Here is a 26,019-nt window from a genome sequence, read left to right on the forward strand (position 1 = left end):
ATGGGTTTACCTACTGATCCCTTGCTAAGAGTTGTAGTCAGGGTGTGCTAAGCCCTGTTACACTACAACAGCCGGTTCAGTAGAACTCGGAGTATTCTAAGTTAAGTTATATGTACCTGGGTACTTATGTGATCTTTCACTGCGATATTCTTAGGATACGTGTGTGGTAAAACAACAGCAAGCTCAAATCCCAACCGCTGCTCACCAATGTGAGAAGTTGGCCTGATATGTAGTGCTCACTATTCTAGTGATCACTGTGTATCATTCCAAACGACCCTTATTGATGATTGGTTGTAAGTCAACCTTTTAGACCAGCTATCCTAGTAGCGTGGATACGAGCAGTCTTTAGGCTAAACTCTAGAGGGCGTGTTAAGCCAGCTGTTTACCATCACATATACCCCTTGAACACCAAGTGAAAGGACACCACACAAGTTGTTATGAAAATAAAAGGATATTTATTTATAACAAGACTACCCTGGCTCTTTATGAGTCAGGGAGCTAAGCACACTACAAAACTCTTAGGAAAATACTTCAGTTGCACAATTTACACAAATGCCCGAGGGGCACGAGAAACCATCTACACTAACAGTGAAATGCGAATGGTTAGAGTCTGGAGGTACTGATTCCGGAGTGATCCGATCAGTGGGACTAAACGAAAAAGGAACTGGACACTTGTAGAGCGAACCTGCGATGGAGCACCGAGATGCTCGAGTTACCTAGCCCGGAGGCTGCGGCTGCGTGAAGTTCGGCAAGATGTCGGGAGTCCTCGTGTAGTCTCAGGAGCCTGAAAGAAGAAGTTGCTGGCAGGCGACCAGTGACGATGTTCGGAGCGATCCAAGCCTGGATCGGTGATGAAGGAAACCTGAAAGCAGAGGGGACTCAGTTCTCAACCGCTAGCCAGCGATCGTGTGGGTACCAGGAGGGTACCGGCTGAAGTCACCTCGACCAGGTGAGTGGGTGACGTCGGACTCGGCTGTTCCTCGGACCAGGAGGCGCGGCGGCGACCAGGATGGAGGGCGAGCTGTCCCACGAAGGTGTCTGCTGTCGATGATGCTGGGCCCAGGCAGGGGCAGCGGATCTTGGCAGTGGCAACCCAAGCGGGGGAGTCAAGATGGCGTCGGGAGTGGACCAGGAGGGTCCGTGGTACTCCTCTGTTGAAGGGGAGCAAGAGCCAGTCTGGAGCAACCAGACTAGTGATGAAACAATCGTGGTGCGTCGTGAAGAGGGCCACAAGCCGGTCGGCAAGTGGTCGAACAACGCGGTGAACAACAAGGAGCGGAAGGGCCCCCACGCAGATCTCGGGGATGCTGGGGAGGCAGACTTCGATGCTGGAGCTGCTCAGGGTTAGGGCTTCTCAAACCCTAGGTGCACTCACTCGAGGGTCCCTCGGTGGGCGTGCTAGATAAGCGTCGTGCAGGTTCTGAAGATAGCCGGTCCCGCAGGTCTCGTCACACCTACGACTCTCAGCTGGGCCGATGAGGTAGGTAAAAGGTCAGAGATGGCAGGGTACTCTGGTCTCGTCGAGCTGGGCAGTCTTGATCCGTAGGAGAGACTTACAGCAAACCGCAAGCGCTTAGATGGTGCCTGCTGGTGCAGGGTGGCTACTCCTTAGCCACAAGGGAGAGTCTTCAGAAATAGTCAAGAGTTCCTTTCGTGGAAAGTAGTTCGTGATTCGGAGTTATCCGATTATCTGATTATCCAATTTGGGAAGGGGACTCGCTCCTACCTTTATTCTAAGAAAAGGGGCTGGCCCGTGACTAGGTTCTACCTATGGGTGGAGCCAGGAGGGGGGTGGTTACACCCCTAACCTTTGTCCGGCTTCGCGCCAGCTCAGGGGCTGGTGTGCCCCCGAAACTGGTTTGAGCCGGGCTATGCACAGTGAGCACCGGGGTGCCACTTGCAATCACCTTCCTTTCAGCCCTGCCTACCTGGGATACACAAACCCTGTCTGGGACGGTGCTAACACCGCCCTCGACAGGAAACCCTTTGTCCAAGCTCCCCTTGCTGGAAGGTCCCCCAGCAGCAGGAGGTCAGACTTGTGTCTGGTGGCAGCATCCATTTTGTGATGCTGAGGCTTGAGTCAACTTTAACCGGGGTTCAAGGTTACTTCCATGTCGTGTCCCTCTAAAAGGGGGGAATGCTAACCCCGTCACCAGGACTGGCGAGGGGTTCGTATTCCCATTCGTATGACACCTTACTCGACATGTATAGGTGATGCGATGCCAAAGTTAGCAAATAACCGCAAGGATTATAATGCATAAAAAGTAGTTGGCCCGCGTCACCATGGAACGGCTATTAGGACTTGGTTCCGCAAGCCGTCGACGGGCTCAGCTCGCGCCAGAGCACCGTCCCACATGATTCCCTGCACTCTGCCTTCAGGATTGATAAGGCCTGCTATAGGAGTGACTGATAGGAATCCATGTGTCCATTTTAGGGTTTAGGTGTAGGAATACTACACCTACAGCAACGGGTGATTACACCACGTGGCCCCAGCTGTCGTGCAGCCAGTTGTGTCAGATTTGGGCGGCCATTCCAGGGGTGGCATAATACATGCTTCAGCCCCTGGTAGGCCCTGGGTACACCGATGCCCTGGATACCTGTGGTATGCTGAGACAGGGACTGACAAGGCGGCCCAGTTCCAATTAGTGGATGCACCTAACGTACATGTGTGTTAATTTCGAGAGAGAACAGCTAGGCTGTGGGTCTGATTGGCAGGCCCACAGCCGGAGAAAGTCGTAAACCAATGAAGCAAAAGCAAAAAATCTGGGTGATCATAGGATTGCAGACCCTACTCTCCTACAACCTTGATGCTAGACTCTTTTTCCCAAGTCGGATTCACCAGCCATTCATCCCAAGATCTCTGTAAGAAGGCTACTTCAAGGGCAAAACAGTAAGTGAATATCGGTTTTCAGGCCAAAAGGCAGAGCTTTGAAGTAGTAGTGCTACACGCCGTGGAGAATCATAGAAACTGACTGTGGTTTGTGTGTTTGGTAATATGAAAGAAGGTGTCTTGTAGGTAGTTAAAGAACAGTCTTTCCTGCAGTAACAGAAGGATTTCGTGACCATCCAAAAGGTATGTTTCTTCACAAACTTTCTGCGTTCCTGGAGGTCCAGGGTAGGTCTCCATTCTCTCTCTCTCATCTTCTTCCTGACCAGGAAACCCAAAGGATTTCTTTGGGACTTTGATACCTTTTTGATTGGCCCTTTGAGAAGGAGGATTTCCTGCTAATAATCCCATATATGTAATTCTTTCATGCATGAGTGATTGGTCAGTCTTTCCAGGAATTCCAGCATGTTCCTGAAACTCACTATCTGGAGTATTTAGTGATTAGTCATTACTGGTAACCCTGGTCCATTCAGGATCAAAGATGGAACTCCTCCTCTCTATTGTGGGAGTGGACGAGGGGAGAGGGGAGAGGGGAGCGGGAAGCAGCATGAAGTCAGGAACGCTTAGTGGTGTCCTGGTAAAACAACGGAGGTATCCTTCCTTTACCGCTGACTTCTAGTAACTGATGTCCTTGACCTCTGCCTAAAGACTACCGTTGGTTGTAGCTGGATTATGTGGCTAGGCTACTAACAACCTTGTCTGCTGCAATGGTCGCAGGGCCCATCCGTATCAGCCTGTGAACATCTGAAAGCAAGAAACGACAGAATACAGAGCCCCCAACATGAGCTATATATGTGCACATTTTTCGCTTTGCAGCGCATTATGCACATGGTTGCCAAACAGGGAGCTGTGTCTACCGAAGACTATTTCTAGCTACCCAGCACTGAGGAAGACAACGTTCAATCCATTAAAGCAAATACATAGCCTAGTTAGTAGTAGATGTAGATATTCCTTGGGCTTGGAGACCAGCTTGGAATTTCTGCGTTAAACTACCTTAAATTGTGTCAGTCGGCTAGTGTGTGCCCTAAATTGCGTCAGTCCGCTAGTGTGTGCCCTAAATTGCGTCAGTCCGCTAGTGTGTGCCTTTGCGTCAGTCAGCTAGTGTGTGCCCTAAATTGCGTCAGTCAGCTAGTGTGTGCCCTAAATTGCGTCAGTCCGCTAGTGTGTGCCTTTGCGTCAGTCGGCTAGTGGGTGCCCTAAATTGCGTCAGTCCGCTAGTGTGTGCCTTAAATTGCGTCAGTCCGCTAGTGTGTGCCTTAAATTGCGTCAGTCCGCTAGTATGTGCCCTAAATTGCGTCAGTCCGCTAGTGTGTGCCTTTGCGTCAGTCGGCTAGTGTGTGCCCTAAATTGCGTCAGTCCGCTAGTGTGTGCCCTAAATTGCGTCAATCCGCTAGTGTGTGCCTTTGCGTCAGTCAGCTAGTGAGTGCCCTAAATTGCGTCAGTCCACTAGTGTGTGCCTTTGCGTCAGTCGGCTAGTGTGTGCCCTAAATTGCGTCAGTCAGCTAGTGTGTGCCCTAAATTGCGTCAGTCCGCTAGTGTGTGCCTTTGCGTCAGTCAGCTAGTGTGTTCCCTAAATTGCGTCAGTCCGCTAGTATGTGCCTTAAATTGCATCAGTCCGCTAGTGTGTGCCTTTGCGTCAGTCAGCTAGTGTGTGCCCTAAATTGCGTCAGTCCGCTAGTGTGTGCCTTTGCGTCAGTCAGCTAGTGTGTGTCCTAAATTTCGTCAGTCCGCTAGTGTGTGCCCTAAATTGCGTCAGTCAGCTAGTGTGAGCCTTAAATTGCGTCAGTCAGCTAGTGTGTGCCCAAAATTGCGTCAGTCGGCTAGTGTGTGCTCACAAGCAACTGTTCAGAAATTAACCTGTAGAATCAAACAGACTGTCCTTTTGGATCTGCAAGCTGAACTGATGTGCAATGTTTATTTTTTTCATTGAGGTTTCTGCTTCACAGGAGATTATTATTAACACGCAAACGCCCCCACTTTCTCCCACCACATCCGCCCGCCCACCCCTGCAGGTGCAGGAGCCCTGGAAGGCAATCACTTGGCCCCATGCCAGATTCCCCCCTCTGCCAGGAGCGCACTCCTCGTCTCTAAACCGGGTATGGAAAAGCGCGCCGAACACGGGCAGCGGCGTCGGAAAGTGTCAAAAGAAACAAACATAAAAAAAATATGAATGTCCGCTCAATACAAACCACCTCATTGGACAGCCATGTTTCTCAGCGGGAGTGCAGGACACCCCCCACAGTTAAAGCTCGCAGTGCACTTCCTTTATTGACATGGCTCGATGTCAAGGTTAATGACCGTCTGGGACGACAACATTCAAGCCAATAAAGATTACTAAGTAAACCAAAGGACGAAATCTCAGCTTCCGATGTTCTACCTTTATCGGTTTGGGCACACAGCCCTGACATTAACATAAACTAAAGGGAAACAAAGTCTCTGCGGCAGATTGGACAGTGTAAATAAGACCCTATTACTTTCCCTGTTAAAAGTGGGTGTTAGAAGTGTGTTAAGATATGCCTATGTACAGACCCTGAAGACGCTGGAGACAAAGACTTTGAAATAAGCGTTTTTCGTGAATTTGGAGACGCCGCTTCTCACGGAAGTAGCTTCGGGGGGGAGGAAGGGTGGTAGGGTAATCGAGCTAAGGGTCCGACTTGGCTCTAAAATGTCGTGCAGGAGACAAGCCATGAAAAACGCAACAAACCACGCAAAAATATAATAAAGTAATTTGAAAATTCTGTGTATTTTTTTAACCGGCAGAAGCGATTCCCCTTAGAACTCCAGGTTATATCACTGCATTGAGAGGCATTTATTAAAAGTGATAGTTTTCAAACACGAACTTAGAAATATTCAGGCCTCCCCCCCACCCCACCCTGACAGCAATGCCAATAGTGAAATCAGAGGCATGTCAGTTGCCATATGCATCCCATATGTGGCCTAGATTCTAATTATAGCTGAAGCAGTGTTATAGTCTGTTAAATCAAATACAATTGGTTTTTGTACAGCTCTTTTCCTAAATCCCCACATCTGAAGGTACTCTGTTTTGTGATAATATAGAAAAAGGATGCTTGGTGAATTTTTTTTTTTTGCCAAGAATCACACAATTTGTTCAAGTAGGAAAGACGGCACTGATGTCAAACCTTGTGCAATTCAGCTACTAGATGGGTATCTCTTTCTCTCACCCATTTTACATCAAAGGCCACAGCTTGTCCTGTGGTTTACTAATGTCTCATTGATTGCTAATGAAAATACAGTCTGGTGTCTTGAAAGATCTGCAATCATCCCCACCCTGACAGCCTTGTTCAATTGAATAAAACCAATAAAATGTTTCAGACCGCACACACGGACGGTCATCTACATGCAAACTGTAAATGTGATTTTACGGTAAGGTGTGTGAAGGAGGTACACAACTCTCACAATATTGACAGTACCAAAGGAAAATAAATTGCAGTGCTTAAAGCGGAGTTGTTGAATTGTGGGTGTGTGGGGGGATGAAGTGAGGAAATGAACAGAAGTATGTGAAGAAGCTGAGAGTGACAAGACTATGTCAAGAGGAAATGATGTGTGGAAGGAAACGGAGGCAACACCACCCACTTTATGCAGACTAGTACAGGTGATAGGACCCAGGTGCCATTAATTGGCCCTGAACCATCAGAGACACAGAGGAATTGTACAGCACTCCCTAAAGTGGACAGGACACATGATGCACGGAGTTCAGCCAGGGCTCATATTTTAAATAGAGTTGCCAGTACGGACATTCTAAACTTGCCCCCTGCTTCATGCACATATACGTTAATACTAGCTGGCGTTCCTGCCCTTTGAACAACTGAGAGAGAAAGCTGGGAAGACCTCCGGAATAAAACCATTGATTGGCTACCTAAATACAAGGATTTTCAATTAAGGGACACAAAGGAAATAATAATGGTCCACAGGGTAAGCTGGCTTGGCCACTCTATCAAAAACAGAGGGGGATTGCATAGTGGTAAACTTTCGTCGGCCACAGCCGGTATGCCACATTTTGAATAGAAATGAGGAATCATGCTTGACGAATACTAACATTTGTGCACTTCCACTGTTTTTTTTTTTTATAGACCACCTTCATGGAATCTAACATCTAGGTAGCATATAGTGCCACTTATAAACAGATACCATGCATTGTCAGACTTGGATGCCCAAGACTGACAATCATCAGTGCCATGTGTAGAATCTTCTGCAGTAACTTTGCAATCACAGGAGGAAGGGCCTGCCATGGTTACTTCTATTAATCTAAATATGGTTCCTGTAGACAATGTTAATTGTTGCACAAGGCATACTGGACCCGATTGTATACTAGGTACAGTAACTGAGTGCATGGAAGAAAGTGAGGCTGGAAGCCTAAGGGAGCTAGTACTGATCTCCTGGAATGTTGCAGGTCTTAGAAGAAATTTAGAAGATGCTGTATAGCGGGAGTACATGGACCAGAAAGACAGAATTATGCTGCAAGAAACTTGGGCTGTGGAACATCTACATAAAGTAGGCTACAAAACTTATAGCAAATGTGCTATCCCCTCTGTTAGAGGGAAGCCTTTAGGAGACCTCTGTATTTGGGTAAAGGTTACTCTTGGTCTAGATGTTAAATTAGTCGATATATGTTCATAGGATATCCTTGGAATAACATTTTATACACCCGATAAAAAGGAAGTCTACATAATAAATATATACTCTAGACCATATTTAATAAGTAAACAATCGACAGTAATTGAGCAGCTAGATAACTTCTTAAGTACGATTGGGGTAAGGGCACTGAAAATTGTGGGAGGCGATTTCAACCGCAGATACGAACATGTGGTGGGGCTAGAAAATATCTTTCAGGAAAAAAATTTGGCCAATAACATTCGACTCCTGGACAGCCAGCCAGTAGTGCCATGTACAGTAGCGGTTGCCCAGTTACGATGATTTGTTTCAGGACACTGCTTGAGAGCTTGCAATGGCCGTTTACCATCAGACAGCCCAGCAGCGCACACATTTACTAGGAAGAACATAAAAAGCCACTTAGATTATATAATGATCTCAGTCGAGCTTTGGCCAATGGCCATTGACTTAAAAGTCGATACTAGAGTAGAGAGTGACCATTATCCATTATGTCTGACATTGGCAGCTGACCTTTTCCATTCTGCCAAGATCCACTTGTAAGCAACAACAGGAGAGCTTTAGGGAATAACCCAGAGGTTATCAAAAAGATCTACGACATTTTTGTAGATAGGGCTTCCCTGTATGTAGATTTCCCTGTATCAGACATTCAAATAATGGATATCCACTGCAAATTAGTTAAGGACTTGGTACCCATACTAAGTAAAATCCTGAAGAAAGCTAACAATGCGATTACGGTGGCGGCTGAGCTGAAAAACCCATGGTACAATAAAGCAAGTCATACTGTAAAAAGTGAGCTCATTGCGGCTTCTAAAGCTCCAAACACAGTGGCTTTAAGGGAAAAATGGGCCGAGTATAAGCAACTGTTAACCTCCGCAAAGAAAGAATGGGAGGCGAACATTTGGGACAAACTATTAACAGCAGCGAAAGCAAAAGACCAACTTGGCTTCTGGCGGCTAATCTCAAAGGGCAACAAAAATGGTATATGTAGTAGGGACCTTTTCTTAGACGCTAATACTTGGATAACACATTTTTCTAGTCGCTACTCTTCTTCCCCAAATGACATTGACTTTTGCCCAATGAGTTACGAAACTACACTAAACACTGCACCTTTATCCTTTAGTTTAAAGGAAACCCTCATAGCCATAGATGCACTAAAGCCAGGAAAGGCGCCTGGTCCCGATAAAATGCCTGGAGACCTATGGAAGCATGATAAAGGTGTGTGGGGCCCTATTATTAATTTGTTGTGCAATTCTCTTGCTTCAGGCGCTCCACTACCTGAAACGTGTAAAGGGGCAGAGATCACGACTATTTTTAAGAAGGGTGATCAGCATAACCCATCTCATTACCGACCAATTAGTCTTATCGATGTTTTGCAGAAGGTATACTCCAGGCAAATTTTAAACAGACTGATTGAATGGACTGAGGAACATAACATTTTATCACAGAATCAGGCAGGTTTTAGAGTGCAGACTGGCACAATAGACCTGGTTTTTAGATTCCTTTGTATAACCTGAAAATATATATTATTCAGGAAGAGACATCTGTATATCGCATTTGTGGACCTAAAAGCAGTGTTCGATCATGTCCCTAGGAATCTCCTGTGGAAGTCCTTAAAGGACAAAGAGGTTCCGGGGGAAATTCTTTTACAAATTATAAGACTACATGTAGACAACTGGGCAAAGGTCAGATGGGGTCCACGAGGCAAACTAACAGAACCAATTAGGGTTAACGGGCGTAAGACAGGGGTGCGTTCTAGCTCCGACTTTATATTCTTTATACGTTAACGACATCCCTGATTATCTCTTGGGATGTGATCATGATTCCCCCAGGCTAGGAGGGCTGCCTGTACCGGCACTCCTCTTTGCTGATGATACAATTTTAACTTCCCAAACACCAAAGGGTCTACAAAGTTTAATAAACTCATTTGGGAAATATTGTAAAGCCAAGGGGTTAGAAATAAATCCCAGTAAAACAAAATATATGTCAATTAACCCACACAAAACTTAGGAAAATTTACACTGCGGACAATCAAATAATCGAGTTTGTGCATGATTTTAATTATTTGGGTATTACCTTGGATTCAAAATTGACCTGGAGGCCCCAGTTAGAAAAAAGTAGAACTATACTCCTCCAGAACATATTCCCATTAATCAGGAAAATCAAAGGTAGTACATCCAAAGCAATTTCACCCGCTCTCGAAGTGTATAAATATAAAGCACCATCTGCTTCATTTTATGGGGCAGAGCTGCGGGGTCCTGCGGTAAATGGAACATTCAAGGTGTGTGAAAATAAGTTTCTTAGAAAAATATTACGTTTGCCCACACGAACACCATTGACACCTGTATTAATGGATTTAAATTTTAATCGTGTGGATGACCAGGCTAACCATAGACCATTGTTGTTTTGGGTTCGCTTATGGAGTACAGAGGAGCTTATTCACTATAGGGAGGTTCTTGTGGAAATTCTCAGTCTAAATGAAGGTGTAGGTTTGCCTTGGTTAAAGCACATTCACGATTGGTTTCTTAAATTGGGATTAAGGCATTATTGGGATGAGCCATCCGACTTGACATTTGCATCAAAAAAACTTTTAAAGAAAACCTACTGGTCTTTTATACATGACTCCGTGTCCCATTCTCCTAGGGTTGGGTCATTAACCACACGGTTCCTCCAAATGAAAATAGCTTGGAATTTTGAACCCTTAATGGATGAAATACAGCCACAATTAGCGAAGTCCTTATACCTTCAATGGTATCCTACAAATAAAGGAAAATACAGTAAAATGGGCGCTGGGCAAGGACGAGGAGGATAGATGTGTTTCGTGTGATTTAGGTGCAACGGAGAACGAGACACATCTGCTGTTCTTCTGTCCCGCCTATGCGCGCTGTAGGAATAAATGGATAAAACCTATTTGCCGGTTGCTTGGTACTAGATCAATGCCTTGAAGCAGAAAGACTACTACGTTCTGACACCAGGCAGACTGTGGTTTTTAGTGTTAGTCGATATTTGTTTGGTGTAAGCTTGATAAGGAAAAGGGAAGGTCTGAAACTCTAGGCTGAGGAAATGAATGGGAAATTACTATGAGCTTGGCATATGCACTTTACTAGAACTAAACAAAATATATACTTACTTGTATATTACGTGATAAATCTGTCTCATGAAAATATCTTTTTAAAGAAATGTTTATCGGTTTTTAATTGTTCACATATGTATTTTATTTGGTCTTTTTTGAATGTCCTGAAAGAGTTGTTCCAAGATATGTTTTTTTTATTAATATTTTTTAATAATCTAATTCTTAAGAAACTCGTGATACCGCTAGAACATCGCTAAATTGGTTGGTTAAATTTAGGTTGACTTCATAATGAAATATGCAGCATTGTATTCCATTTTACTTCCCATATGATGTACTGTGGAAATAATTGTACTATTTTGAAAAATCTTTTATGGTTATTTTTAACCGAAATAAAGAATACATAAATAAAATAATGCCTCATTGATTGCTTATGAAAATACAGTCCGGTGTCTTGAAAGATCTGCAAACATCCCCACCCTGACAACCTTGTTCAATTGAATAAAACCAATAAAATGTTTCAGACCGCACACACGGACGGTCATCTACATGCAAACTGTAAATGTGATTGGTGTGTGAAGGAGGTACATAACTCTCACAATATTGACAGTACCAAAGGAAAATAAATTGCAGTGCTTAAAGCTGAGTTGTTGGATTGTGGGTGTGTGGGGGGGGATGAAGTGAGGAAATGAACAGAAATATGTGAAGAAGCTGAGTGACAAGACTATGTCAAAGGGAAATGATGTGTGAGATATAGAAGTGTCAAATAGTTAGAGGCAACAGAAGAAAGTTGTGTGAAGGGGAACAGAAGTGATTAACACAATCTGTAGGCCACCTCCTTTCCACAGATCTTAGGATTGTTTAATTGAATCTCAAATTTTCAGAGTCGAAACATTCGATTCTATTTATTCAAATAAAATCATTGTTGTTACTCATATTTGAGATGAGGCTTTTATTTGAGAGGAGGCTTTACTTCCAGAGTTACACATGTTCTGCGACAGTAGAAAGCTTGTACTGTTGCTGTGATGTCAGGGAGTGAAGCTTCTACTGCGGTTACCGTGGTGTACCTGTTCTTTGAAGGAGGGAAGCCTGCATCGCTGCCCATGCTGTACTTGTTGCGTGAGGAACGGAAGCATGCACTGTTGATATCCAGTTGTACCGTGTGTAAGGGATGCTGTTGTGTACTTCTTCTGTGAAGATGAGAAGCTTGTCAATTGATGCACATTATGTACCTGTTCTGTGAAAGAGGAAAGCATTTATTGCTAATGCCCGAATGTGCCTGTACTGTGACGCTTGCACTGATGGTATGCTGTACCTATTCTGTGAGGGAGGGAAGCCTGTACTCTAATGTTTCAGAAGCACTAATCACATCCAATGAGGTGTACCTGTCTGCTGGTGCCTTAGGAATGCAACAGGCTGTAGGTTCTAACCATGATTCCCTGTATTTGTTGAAGACCTGCAGGAAGGGTTGCCATTTTACTCAGGGAAGAATACTCAACATTTCTGCGTACGTTGAGGTTATGGATGGGCCAGGACATGGTCCTTAAATACCGCATTGTCAAACACTTTTTTCTATCTGATTTCGCATGGAAACAATGCCAATCCAAAGGTCATAGTATCAGTCCTCCTAAAATAGCTTGGATGGTTAATATAACTGCACCAGAGCAACGCATGCAAGCTAGATCTCACATTTTTTGTCTAAATAAGATAGCTTGGCAGGTAATTGATTTTGTTACAGACCCTTTACCACAACTTGCTCCTTTCCATTTGCATCTACGTAAAGGACCCTCATTCTCTGCTGCACAGAGGTGGTGGTGGTGTGCTGACTTGGGCTCAGTGTCTCCAATCTTCTTCCTGCCTCCACTTGGTTCCCGCTATCCTTCGCTGTCATTTCCCTTCAAGGATATCGCATTGTGGTCTCCTGTCACATGCCAGTCGGTGAGGAGATAACTCCTGCGACAGTCAACTAGCTACCAGCCATACAGAGGGTTCAGTGTTTGCTAGATCAGTGGTTCATTTAGCTCAAGCCACGTTAACCTCACCCGACAACAACAGTGGATAATAGACACAATTCCTTTGACCATCATATGAAGAATACAACTCAAAGTCATACACTTGTCTAAGGTCTTGCTCCCTTAGTGGTACTTCCTTTCAAGATATACTGGCAAATTACATCCCCTCATTAATCACCTTATCTACTGTGATACAGTTAGATTAAACCTACTACATCTACAAACACTTAGAACTGCACCTGAGCCACATGATTAGGAAAGGCCGCTCACACCTTGACCACCACTGGAAACTGACCAAAGGACAATTGTACACTCCAGTAGAATGAAACAAATTGCAATGACCTTCAGAACACGGACCCACAAAGATAATGTTTATAGCTTTAAATCTGTGATACTATTTCTAGGTTTTCTTTCAAAGGGAGAAGAAAATAGGGGTCATTGTGGGATCTATCACATTGTACAAGCTTTGTAGGGCCCAGGTAATCTAATTGATTTGTAAAGCGCATAGCTAAAGGCTTCACAGCCCAGATCCAAACCAGAAGATCACCGAAACAAACCCAACTGAGAGCTGAGTGTATGACAGTTATTGAACTAATAGCCATGTCTTAAGAGCCTTCCTGAAGGCGGATTCTATCTGACACAGATAGAGTGGCAAAGACTTCCAAAGTTTGAGTGATAGGTATTTGAAGGAAGGAACACCCCATCTGGATCTGCGAATTCTGGGTGTTGTCGCACAAAAGAGATGGCAGATCATAGTGATTTTCCAAGGTTATAGGGTTCGATGAGAACGCAAAGAGTTGTGCTATATGTAACCACTGAAGGTCAGCCAAGGCATTCCTTGTGAACAGGTGCTTTGGGATTTTGAAGAGGAGAGGAGTGGTGGCGTTTCGGATGGTATTTAACCTTTCCTTGACGTAGTCTGGCGATCCTAGATAGAAGGAGTTTCCCTAGTCCAACTGGGAGATGATCAGGGCCTGAACAATGAGGCTTCATGACAAAGGGGACAGAAGATCTAAATATTTCCTTAGAAGCACGAGTATTCCAAAACACTTCACTGCTAGTGTACCCAAAGTCATTCCGGCCAGTGGAGTAACTCCCGCTTAGCTTGTTGTTCCCTAACTGAACAAGCTCGGTTTTGTCCCCGTTTAACTTAAGGGAACAATCGACAATCCAGTCGGCAACCTCATTAAGGTTCTGGACAAGTTGTTTACCGTTTGAGCCTTATTCTGGAGCAATAGATACAACTAATTGTGTATTATACGCATACGATTCTATGGTCAGGGAAAAAGATTGGACTAACTCTGCATGTAAAGGTTAAAAAGGGTAGTGCTTAATGTAGAACCCTGTGGTACTCTGCATTTCAGAGATAAGCCGTCCGAGAGACATGTTTGGTCCAGAGCATGGTATGATCAGCCTTCAAGGAATGTCGTGAGCCATTTTAGGGCAATGTCGCCTATCCCTACCTAAACGAGCCTCTGGATAAGTGTTGTGTGGTCTATCGTATCAAAAGCCGTGCTTAAATCCAGGAGGCGGTTTGCCGCTGAGATGTCATGATTTAGAGGTTGCCCAAGTTAGTCTGTTATGGATAGCAGTCCAGTCTCAGTGCTGTGGTCTAAAACCCATTTGGGTGTAGTGGAGGAGATTGTTGGACTCCCAAAAAGAGGGAGAGGCATTGGTTAATGTGTTTCTCTAGGAGTTTGGATACACCCCGCAGCAGGGAGATGGGTATGTAATTTCCCAGGCACGAGTTCTCTGGATTTGGCTTCTTCAGCAGTGGCTTTACCACGGAATGTTTCCCTTGTTGGGGAGACTGCTGGAGGAAAGTGACAAGTTCAACAGTTCCAGTAGGAATGGAAAGATGCACTCAGAGCCTTGTGCTAGGATGCAGCAGGGAGCTGGATTAGGGGACTTCACCTGGCTGAATAGTGTCAAAAGTTGATTGTGAATAATTGGGGGTGGGGGGGTCGAGAGGCCATGATCTTGGCAGAACGAGAGTTGTATGCCTGAAGGGGGCTTAGTCTCCGTTATATTGTCAGGGAAAGACGGATGTCTAGAATTGTTTTGGATAAGGAGGAGGCTAGTTTCAAACTTTCCTTTCCAGGAGTTTTAGGTGCCTTATGTCATTATACAATGCTAGGTGTTCTGCAGTATTTTCTACTATTTTGCAATTTTCACCTACCCCGATTCCTTTCTTCTTCAATGTGTGGTTTGCTGCTGGGCCTGGGTTAATAAAAGGCCTGCTATCACTGCCTTCCTAAGCTTGGTTTGTTGATGTCAAATAGGAGCTTAATTTATGCTAACCTGCTCTCCGGGGCCTCTTTGCCCTACACGTATGTGAGGAGAAACTGGACAAGGGTAGACAACACAGTACAGACTATCTCTGCGATGCCCTACGCGTCAGAAATAACGGACACTAATGTCCCTAACCATGTCATTACCACTGTCCAGCTGCAGCAGTCTGATCAATACTTTTTAGATTGGTACACCTTTTTGCGTGTTAGGAAATCTCAGACTCACCGTCCGAACATTATTGACTAAGCGACACCCTGCTGGTCCTGTATCACTTAAAAAAAAAATCTAAATTAGATTATGTACCAGACTGTAAACCAAGCAACAGTGGGCCAGCATCATCTACTGGGACTTGAGTGGCGTTTACATTATAGATACGTTTGTATGGATGATACAAGCAACACCATTATAAATGCACAGACAGGACTGACGGGCACCATAGTCTCAACATTCTCCTTTTGCACTCATTCATGATAGTTACAGAAAGATTTGCACTAAATACATCAAAGTTACAGAACGTGTCCCTTTTATGAACGGTATGGTGGTCGCTTCGCAGACTCCACATGTTTTCAGTACCATTCTTGAGTTTACAGAAGGGTGCGTTTGGCCTGCTAGGATCCTGAAATGTTTTGACTACGGTCACAATCCTCTGAATATTGTATACTTGGGACCCATCATACACTTCTCTGCCTTCCCAATCTACCTCATCCATCCGCACTATATTAATAAATAAGTGGCACAGACATAAATAACCTTTTAAATAGAAGCAGGTGAGACTAGGACAGACTAGGCTTCAATTGCAACAGAACATAATCTTCGCGTTCATACCTATTTACTGTACTAACATTCAGGCTCAATGTGCAATCTGCGGGCAACAAAGTCTGATAAGAATAAATCGGTCACCAGAAACAATGGAAAAGCTGACCGTAGAAACAAAGGGCAACAGATGCTGGAGGTGCAAATGTCCATGAGCCAGACCAGTATGCATGTTCACAAATTATTATTATGGTGAAGTGCCGCACCCGAGAGGTTACGTAACATTTTCACAAGCAATACAGATGGTGGTAGGTGGATTTGATGTGAAAAGCGTAAAAAAACTGATTTTATGGCAGCAAAGAAAAACAGCGCTCAAAAACTAGAAATGAACATTGAAAGAAGGGGACTCCTGCACCATATAAATGTAGTATTTTGATTGGGCAGAAGTAAAAAATCGATTTGTTTATTTCGTTCTTTTTTGCATTTTAACTTTCACTTATTTTGTCCATGAGCACACCCAACATAGATCCTACTAATACTTTTTGATCTCCACCACTATATATTCTCAAATTCGAAGTCCATATGTTATCTGCTAAAATGAATTGTACTTATTCTTGTTCACTCATCTGTATATGCTTTACATTTGCATACATTTTACCGATATACAAAAATAAGAAATACACATGCAGCTGTTTATACAATGAAAGACATTAATTTCGATGATATATTTAATTGAACACATTTGGCCATCAGGCAATTAGTCCAAAGAATACGATGCATAACATTACAAACATTTTATCAATATATAACATTTTAACAAAAGCGAGAAAAGTATACAATTCTAAAATAAGAACCTCCATTAAATGTGTGAGCTGGAACTCGTTTCTTGGCTGGATTCAGTGGGTAAAGGATTCCAGTTTTTATGCGTGGTAGCACATATTTGAGCCAATGATGCAAGATATTTAATGATATTCTCAAAAAGAGCATCATACCACACGTCTGCCATTTGTTAGTGCAGTAAATAACAGGAGCTACTAATATCCAGGTCAATTGTACTAATTTTACTCAGTAGTGGGAAGCCCTTGATATCTCTTTCATTAGCGCCTAACCCGAAGCAAATAGTAAGGTTTGCCCAGGGTCATGGTTTTTACTGCATCTCAATTTCAACTCTAGCAGATATGAAAAGGTTTTGAGAATGGGCTCATTCATTGTTAGCTTTGGCTTTGGTCTTTTTCCACATCAAGGCCATATTTTTTTTGTTAAAGTCTAAATAAGGTTTCCTGTTCCTCTCCCTACAAAGATGCAGCCCTGGTGAGGGCAACTCATGTTTGGTGATCCATTTAAGGTATTTCAGATGGTGTAGCTGAATAATCACTGCAATGTTGTATTTCTTAAGGCCAAAGAAGATGCTTTTTCCTAAGTTTCCTTACATCTGATTTTGCAAAGTTTCTTAGTCACTGGTTGTATCTTGAAGATTTTAATCCTTGTGTTTGAGGCATGCAGGCTTTGGTTATCTGGATGCTACTAAGAACTATTAAAACCAAACCTCTCAAATACCATATTCCATGGCCTCTTCTTTACTTTTTGGATCTGAAATGTATAATTGTTAGTGCTTCAACAAATTCATCTGTATTGCAAACTTTGTTTCGATTTAAGAGAGGACATATCATTCATCCACTGCAGTTGCCCTGTCTGTGTAGAATTATATATCGTTTGATTGTGATTGTTTCATCTCAGTTATGCATCATCTAGCATTCTTTCACAGTGCTTTGGTTCATCTAAGACAGTCTCTTGAACATCACCCAAATGTTTTTCAAACTACTGATTTTCATATATTGTGATCAGCTTATAAGCTTGTGACTAACTGCAAGCAGCTCTCATTTGAGATCAGATTGTCTTGTGGATATTCAGAGCTAAATTAGGACTATATTTCGTTTGCTGTTTGTTTCTAACGTCTCTGCGTGGTAAGAGTACATATCCCTGGATCACCTGTGTGCATGGAAGCCAAGCATTTAATGGTTGTCTCAACAAGCGTGAATGCATTGTTCTTGCAAGATTTAGAGTCTGCTGCAAAAGGAACATCATCTCGGTCAACTTGTGAAGAGTTTGTCTTAGAAAAATGGTACAGCACTGGAGCTCAGGCTTCTAAAAAGAGTGGAGATGTTTACATCTGCAGGCAGAGAACAAATTTAGAAACCATGTTAACCGTGCGTAAATGTGACAACTCACCCGGCATTGTTACTGACTGCAGTGATTCCTTTTACACCAGTTTTTAATAATGCTGCTATCAAGTTCTCCGGAATGCCGCACAACCCAAAGCCTAAGGAGAAACATAAGGACATTAAAAAGAGAGGCATTATTGTATTGCAACAGAACTAATTTCTAAAGTAATGTGTCGTCAGCAGCGTATATAGTTCACATATTCCGTCTTCACACATTTTCTCTGCTTGTCTCACTATAAAAAGATACTGCCGGTCAGTGAATGCCTCATGTATACATGATGTTCTCTCAGGATGGGTGCATGTCCCGCAAATTAGCGGACAGAAGAATTGCGTGATGTAGTCATTGCTGCACGACAAAGGAGTCCTTGTGGAAAAGTAAAATTAATAGAGGGTGGCGGATGTAAAAAGAGACTTTGAGCCACAACCTTAGAAATAAGGTGGGCATGTTCAAAATTACCTGGGTTCAGAACCACTTTCTTCCTAGGAATGACTACCTTGAAACAATTAAACATGCATTTGCACTGCACTAGGTCTCGCATTTGCCAGAGTTTAAGCTATTGCCATTGTAAATGGCAATGCCTTTTATTTATCGGTTTCGAAAACTAACACATAAATAAAAGGCTTTGTCATTTACAATGCCAATAGCTTAAGCTCTCGACCCGACTCTTGTCATTGTTATTCACTGTGCATATAGTGCACAATCGGCTAGTAGCATGGCACCACAATGCTTTTCGTGGTCTGAGATAACTTGCAAATGGGCTAGAGATACCCATAGTAGGCTCAATAGGTTTGTGGAAAAGGGCTGTCCGTAGGGTAAAGAATACGCCTCTTTTATGGGAATGTGGCAGACTTCGGACCCTATTAGAAATTGCCTAGTCATCCATTTTTGGCCAAAAGGGTTATAATAGTGTTGTAGTGTAACTGCACAGCAGTACTCCTGGATCCTGTAATACTGCATGGAATTCTCAGCACATAACTGCTAAAAGCATAGCTTGCAATATGGGTTTACATGTGGAAATCGGTGCAGTAACATGGATTTTGTAATGTTATTCCAAATGTACATGACCGCATGAAGCATTACCTCCATTTCTCTATTATAGCGCAGCGTTGGCGTTTGCAAGAAAGACAAAAGTTAGAGTGGAAGAGAGATAATGGAAGGGAGAACAAAAATTGAGATGCAGGATCAAAGATGAGATCGTAGGAAAGCTTAGCTTTAATGTACTATGCAAAAAACAGTTTTGCTGCATAACTTAAACTAAGTAACCAAAGTGAACTCTCTTATTGAAAATCCTGATGAACTATATACATTTGTGGATGGTCAAGGTGGAGGAAAGAGTAAACAGGCAACTGAGCTGCTGGGTTTGAAGTAAGGAGTTCCCAGCTTCTTGCTGACAATCAGTGTGACTCTGAGCAAATTTCACAGATCAAGAGCTCTAGCCTAAGATTAAGACCTTTTGCTGTCAGACGTCCTTAACAAGTGAGATAGCTCTGTTATCTGAACTTTAGCCTTTAAGATAGTTCTGCTGTCTGAAGGCTGAGCTTTTAAGTTTGGTGTCAACTGAGAATAGTGCGGCTATCTGAGACTTGGCCCAGTAAGTGAGCCTGGTCCCTGTCAGATATGATGCCTATTGCCAAAGATGTTCGGTTTCACCTGAAGGATAGCTCTGTCTAAAGCAAACATATGCAAAATGTGTGTAACTTGTGAGACAGCGCTGCTGTCTAAAGCCAAATTATGTGTCTTATGTGGGATGCTGTAGCCTGCTGTATGGGCCTTTGTGATACTTGAGCTAAAACCCAATGGCTGTACCAACAGGGTGTTCATATGGTACCATATCATCCAAGACACGATATCACAGCCGGGCTTTTTACTCTGCAAATCAGGGTATTTTACCCTTTATAATCAAATGAATGCAATTGAAGCAAACAAGACTACAGAACCGAGAATGCAATTGATGGTTAAGTAACAGCCGAGAACTGGAACACGGCGCCTCGGATGAGCTGGAGTTGTGTAGTGTCCTTACGTAAAACCTGGCTAACTTGAGAGATAGCTGTGCTGTCTAAATAATGTCTGTAAGAGCATTGTCATCCAACTAGAAAGCTCTCCATTGTGATGCCAGGTAACTAAGCGGTGTGTCTTCCGGGATAGATCATGTGTCCAAAGCTTGCACGTTGTATAACTAGTGGATTATGGGTGACTCGTGTTGTCTGCAGGTTTGTCTCACCATATGCTGTTTGTTTGTGCAGGTTTATCCGTACTACAAACATAACTTTGAGATTTAATTTTTCCTGCACGTAGGATGCACCACGAAACAGTAGAGTTTAAGGTTTGCTTTTCTTCTCTGCTGGCAATGTTAAAAAAAAACGCAAACACTGTAGTTTTCCATTACGACCAGGGGTGGGACTTTTAGCTTAGTGTGTGGAAAGTACTCATTGCCTGGTTTTAAATCAATATCAGGTAATGATAACTACAAGGGATTTTTTTGTTACATAAAATTCTTAAGTAATCAAAAAAAATAGTTTTTAAAGTCCTAATTAGTGGCTTCTAGAACATGAATTTCCAAAGTTATATTATTTCAAAACAGGTCTATCAGAAACAGGAAAAGAACAAAAAAACAAAAAAGGGTGTAGACTTTTTTTAGTACAAATTTATGTAAAAAACTGTATTACAAAGAAGAGTACAGAATACATTTTACATATACACAAAAGCGACTAAGATGAACATTGTTGACAACAAATATTTTCTCATGAACACTTCTGTTATAACCCATTTCTCATATTCAAAGACCGGGAAATCATCTTTGGACATGCCCTGAACAATTCCTGAAATAACTGTTACAATGAAAACGGGTTGGGTTGTCGACGTTTTGGTCTTGTCTTAACATCTATAAGACTATTGTAGGGAGAAGCATGAGGAGTAGGACTCAGAGTCCCTTATTAACGCCGATATCCTGATGACAGGTACGGGACGAGGCTGGTCCCTTTAAACATCAGCGAAGCCGGCAGGAGGCGGCGTCCGGAAGCGTGATGTCCAGCAGTTTGGGCCCTATCAGCTAGCCCCGTCAAATTGAAGGAGGAGGACCTAGTTACAGCTATAGATACCGCGGAAGAGCGGCGAGACGTAGCGGGAAGGGAGAAGCCGCTGTTCCAGCACCTTACCAGAGACCGCCTGCCTGGCCAGACGTCGGAAGTCACCGGAACCTCCTCCGAGCCAGGAAAAAGCGTCGGCAGGGTCCGACATAGCGCTGCAGCCTGCAACTCTCCTGAAGGAGGGTGGCTGCAACAGGTACGTCAGCGCGTCCTGAGTTTTGTGAAAACACCGGGAGGGAACGGGTAGTAGAGCGGGAGAAGACCACTTCCCTTTTCATTTTCTTGGTTTCCACCCCTGCAGTAGAAACGGTGATCCCCTAACACTCTCTCTCTCTCCCCCCCCCCCCCCTTGTAGTATGGATTCTAGCTGCCGTCCACTGACCCTTGGTTTATTTTTATTTTTTTTGAGTTTGCCTATGCTCCTGGGTCCTCATGGATCTCCTCCGACCGGAGCGTCGAATGCAAACCCTGCAACCCCTCCTCCCCCTCGAGCCTTGGAACCGGTGAAGACGAGAAAGACCTTCTTAAACCGGACTGACTCGTTTATTTATTTATTTTTCCATCTGGTGGACAGACTGTTGGCAATAAAAGCCCCTTCCCCTCCTCTTGAAATCAATGCGCGTGAGTGTTTCCTTACAGGATAGAGCCCTTCCTTCCAACAACCATCTTCAGGACGAAATGATCCTATGTGGACTGAAGACCCTTGGAAACAATGAACATAACCATTTGTTCAAAATGTATAACTGATCAGTACGGAAATGGAGAAATAAATGAACTCCAAGAATCCGGTCTAATGTGGTGATGGCCTTTACGTTACACACGCTCACCACAAAACTTTATTGGCTTCAAGAACGCAAGACACTCCCTCTGTAATCCTTAGGGTAATGTCCAGACAGGGCAACATTTGCATTGGTCAGAAGTTGCAAGGTCCCTCCGTGCTACCGTCACCATCATTGACGGCCCGAACAAGCCAAGACCAACGTTGACAACCCAACCTATCTTTGTTGTAACCTTAATTTCGGGACTTGTTCATTGCATGTCCAATAAAGATTTCCCTGTCTTTGAATATGAGAAATGGGTTATAACAAAAAAAGTGTTAATGATAAAATATTTGTTGTCAAGAATGTCCATCTTAATCGCTTTTGTGTATATGTAACATATATTCTGTACCCTTCTTTGTAATAGTTTTTTACATAAATTTGTACTCAAAAAGTATACACCCTTTTTGTTTTTTTCCTGTTTATAATAGACTTGCTTTGAACCAATATAATTTACTTTGGAAATTCATTTGCTAGAAGCCACTAATTAGGGCCTTAAAAATTAGTTTTTTTGATTACTTAATATTTTTATGTCAAAAAAATCCCTTGTAGGCATCAGTACCTGGTATTAGCTTGTGTTACCCAAGCCTCCAAGGGTCTATTGGGTTGCCAATGTCCTCATCTGGTTTTAAATCAAGACATACGAGCCACTCCAGAGGAGTGGCCATGCGTGAACAAGGAAAACAAGCACCTTTGACCTCCCTAAATGCATCGCTGAGTTGCCCCCTTCTGTCTCCCATAGCCCCTGAAGAGTGTCCCGTTTGCTACAAGTTAAACAAGCCGGTTGTCACAACTGTGCATGAGACCCTCCTGCCCTCATGCAGTAAGAGAAACTCATTGAAGAAAAGAGTGCTTGTAGACTAAAGAAGACGTACTGTGTAACAACCAAAGTAAAAGTGCCAGTCCTCAAGTGAGGTTACAAATGAAGACAAGGCGGTATAAGGTGAGACTAACAAGCCTATTAACGAATCAGAAGCCAGCATTTACGAAGGACAATGACACAAGCCAATGACAAATATGGTCGGAGAGTGGGCAGGGTTTCAAGTACATACACCAACACAGCATGACTCGCAGAGCACCGTATGCGCTACCCAGGCTCGACCTAAAAAGAAAACAGAATATATATTGCCTGCGAAACATCACAGGACTCCCATGCCTACAAATATTAGATACAGATAAATATGAATCATGTGGTCCAGATGCCACCAATCATTTTCCACAACCATCTTTTTTTCAGGTTTCACTCAACCACACCGTAGCGACACAATTTTTATCTGTCTCTTTAATTTTCCCCATGGTCATCAACAACATACAGTGGACTACAGAGACAAGTGTTCTGTTCCTGTTAAAAGTCTCTGCATAATCTTAAGTGTTGTTCACAAAATTACTGCAATCAGCTGCAGACCTTTAGCATTATTGCATCTTTTCTTGCAGACAAAAGGGCACCAGGTTTTTAAGCATGCCATTAAGCCATTAAACCAAGCCCCAGCACATTAATAAAAATTAATAGTAATCGAGAAGCCACACATGAACCACTTCAATCGACGCCTTCACGTTATATTGCAATTTAAAGAGTAGACTTCCTCTAAAACCAGTCCAGCCCTCATAAGATCATCCTCCTCTGCTACCGACTCTTATTGCTAGTTTCCAGCACGTCTCAAAGCATGAATACATACACACTTCACTAACTTATGAATACACTCCATGACTTCATTTCTCATCAGGAAACAGAATTATTGAGCACTAAGCAATCCGAACAAAGACCATTAACTCGTGGCCATAACCTTGAACTGCTCTTCCAATACAACATACCAATCCACACATTGCAATCAATACACTGAAGTGATCACAAACCGACTCCACAGGAAAGCGCATTTAACTTCACAACTGAAGCCAGCACGATCGACAAGACCTAAACTTCTAGACCAACCATTTTGGGGGAGTGATTTTCTCAGGGTATTTGAGACAGCCATTTCATTCTTTGAAGGACTAGTTTATGAGGTGGATGCAGGTAACATATCTACACATTTGACAACAAAGTCGGACAGACTGTACCCGAGATCCATGGACTATAAAATGAAAGCAGAGAGGGTGCATAGTCAGGGAAATAATTCACAAACTTTTGGTGGTGTGTATTTAACTTAAGGATTCTCCCTTAGAATCAAGATTAGTATGCATGCCATTGTACCTATTTGATGCTGACTGTTGGACACTGACTGAAGCACCTCTGAAGTGCTCCAGTGCTAGTCACTACTGTTGAGGTCAGAGTGGTGACCAAAAAGAGTGCAATGCCACTAGTACAGGAGAAGCAGGTGTAAGATGGGAAAAATGGGCTCAGCCGGGTTTAGAAAAAACTGTTTGCCCCTTACCACACTTTAACGAGTAAGCAAGAGGGGAGTCACCCTCAACCCCCATTAAGCAACTACGATCCCAGAGTTTAGCACACATATGTGATCAATGAAGAACCTACAGGAACAAGGCAAGCACCCAAATAGTCATCAGTAGTCAGGTCGTGGGTGGAAAATCCAGGGAGCTTGCAACTTGCCAGAAGTAAAAAGCTACTGCGCATCTATAACAGATATTGAAACAAAAAAGCAATTAACTTAGAGGGCTGTACATTAAGAGTATCCTGACAGCAGAAGTGATTAACTAACTTGTTCCCAATGGCCACACAAGAGTGCCCTCCACATAAAGCAGCGCATTAATCCACAATGTCGGACCACATGAGGTTTCATTGAGCATCAACATAGGACGTTAGAAAGTATTTTGAGACCACCAGAAAAAAGCAATAGAGAATCCTGGGTGGACTCAAAAAGAAGTGGTCGAAATTATATACGTAAAACAGTGCTTCAAAGACAGAGCATGATATTCAGAACGGATACATCTTCTCCATCACAAGAGTTTGCCCAAAAAAGTTTGAAAGAAGACTACCTCTTACACAAGAAGTGATGGACAAAGTGTGTCGGAGCTTGCTGTAAAGGTTTTTTTTTTTTTTTTTTATAAAATTTTTATTGAACAATAATTCGGTTACAAGCACGGGCCTACAACCACCAGGGCCGGCCGCTAGGTACAGAATGAAATATACATTTATCAAGGCTGCAGTCAAGTCCCGGGGCGCAGCCCCGTAGTGGCTCCGGATAGTTCTAAAGGAACAGGAGACTTAAGTCCAACAGACACAAAAACTAAAAGAAAAACAAAAGGCGAGGCATAAGGGCAAACAGTGCGGGTCAGGCTTCCTCCGGGGAACTCCAGTGCAGACCATTAAGCAGCCGGCAAAAGGAAGGAGTACCGGGAGGCTGGGGACGGGGGGGGGGGGGGTCAAGGGAGATGAACGTCCATATGTAGTTATTCCAAAAGGTGCCAGGAACCATCAAGGGTCAGGGGGACATGGCGATATCTGTGTCCACCAGGGGGGGCGTACAGATACCCCCGCGATACGCATTCCATTGCCCCCAGATTCTACCCCATGCCCCCGGCTTACCACGGGCCACATACACAGTCTTCTCCCTGAACATACACCAGTCCATATTCTCCTTCCATACTGACACGGTGGGCGGCCGTTGGGCGCCCCAAAGCTGCGCTATATCTCTCTTGGCAATCATGTTCCCCAGGGCCGCCCACCGAGTCTGAGCCGCGCTGTAATCATTGGGCTCCCACACATTCAGGACACAGCGACGCACCTCCGGCAGCAGCACAACCCCAGTGACCTGTCCCATAACCGTATGGACCCGGCGCCAGTAGTCCGCCACCTCGCGGCACTCCCACAGGATATGGAGAAAGGTGGCGCTGAGCCCACAACCCCGCTTACAGAGCCCGTCGTCGGAAAATCCCATCGAGACCAAGCGAGGACCCGTCACATACACCCGGTGAAGAATCTTAAGCTGTACCAACCGGAGACGGGCTGGAATGGCGACCTCCTTGGGGGACGACAGTGCAGACTGCCAGTCCTCGTCGTCCAATTCCACCCCATCCCCCGTCCAAGCCTCCCGGAGGCGCACAAAGAGGTCAGCCCGATGATTAATCAGTTTTTTATAAGTTAAAGAAATAGTACTGTCAGGGACATGTCCGTCAAGTATGCGGTCCTCGAGGGGCGAGGAAACCGGGATCTTGGTCCCCTCCCCAAAGACGAGAGCAGGGCGTGTCGAACCTGGGCATAGCGGAAGAACTCCCTGTCCGTAAGCTCGTATTCGGCCTGGAGCACCGCGAAAGTCTTAACCGTGCCCTTATGCCACAGGTCTCCCACTTTGCT

At 43.9% G+C, this 26,019-nt stretch overlaps 1 protein-coding gene across 2 annotated transcripts in view; it reads right to left on the reverse strand.

The window, feature by feature from the left end:
• The window catches only part of OXCT1 (3-oxoacid CoA-transferase 1), a 458,536-nt gene that overhangs the window by 366,589 nt on the left and 65,928 nt on the right, over nt 1–26,019 (reverse strand). For both annotated transcript variants that reach the window (XM_085631175.1, XM_085631176.1), the window contains exon 3: nt 17,873–17,963. In XM_085631175.1, the coding sequence (XP_085487301.1) occupies nt 17,873–17,963 (91 nt within the window). The remainder of the gene's footprint in view (nt 1–17,872; nt 17,964–26,019) is intronic.

Source organism: Triturus cristatus, chromosome 2_1 (genome assembly GCF_964204655.1).
Source record: "Triturus cristatus chromosome 2_1, aTriCri1.1, whole genome shotgun sequence".
Lineage (NCBI taxonomy): Eukaryota > Metazoa > Chordata > Amphibia > Caudata > Salamandridae > Triturus > Triturus cristatus.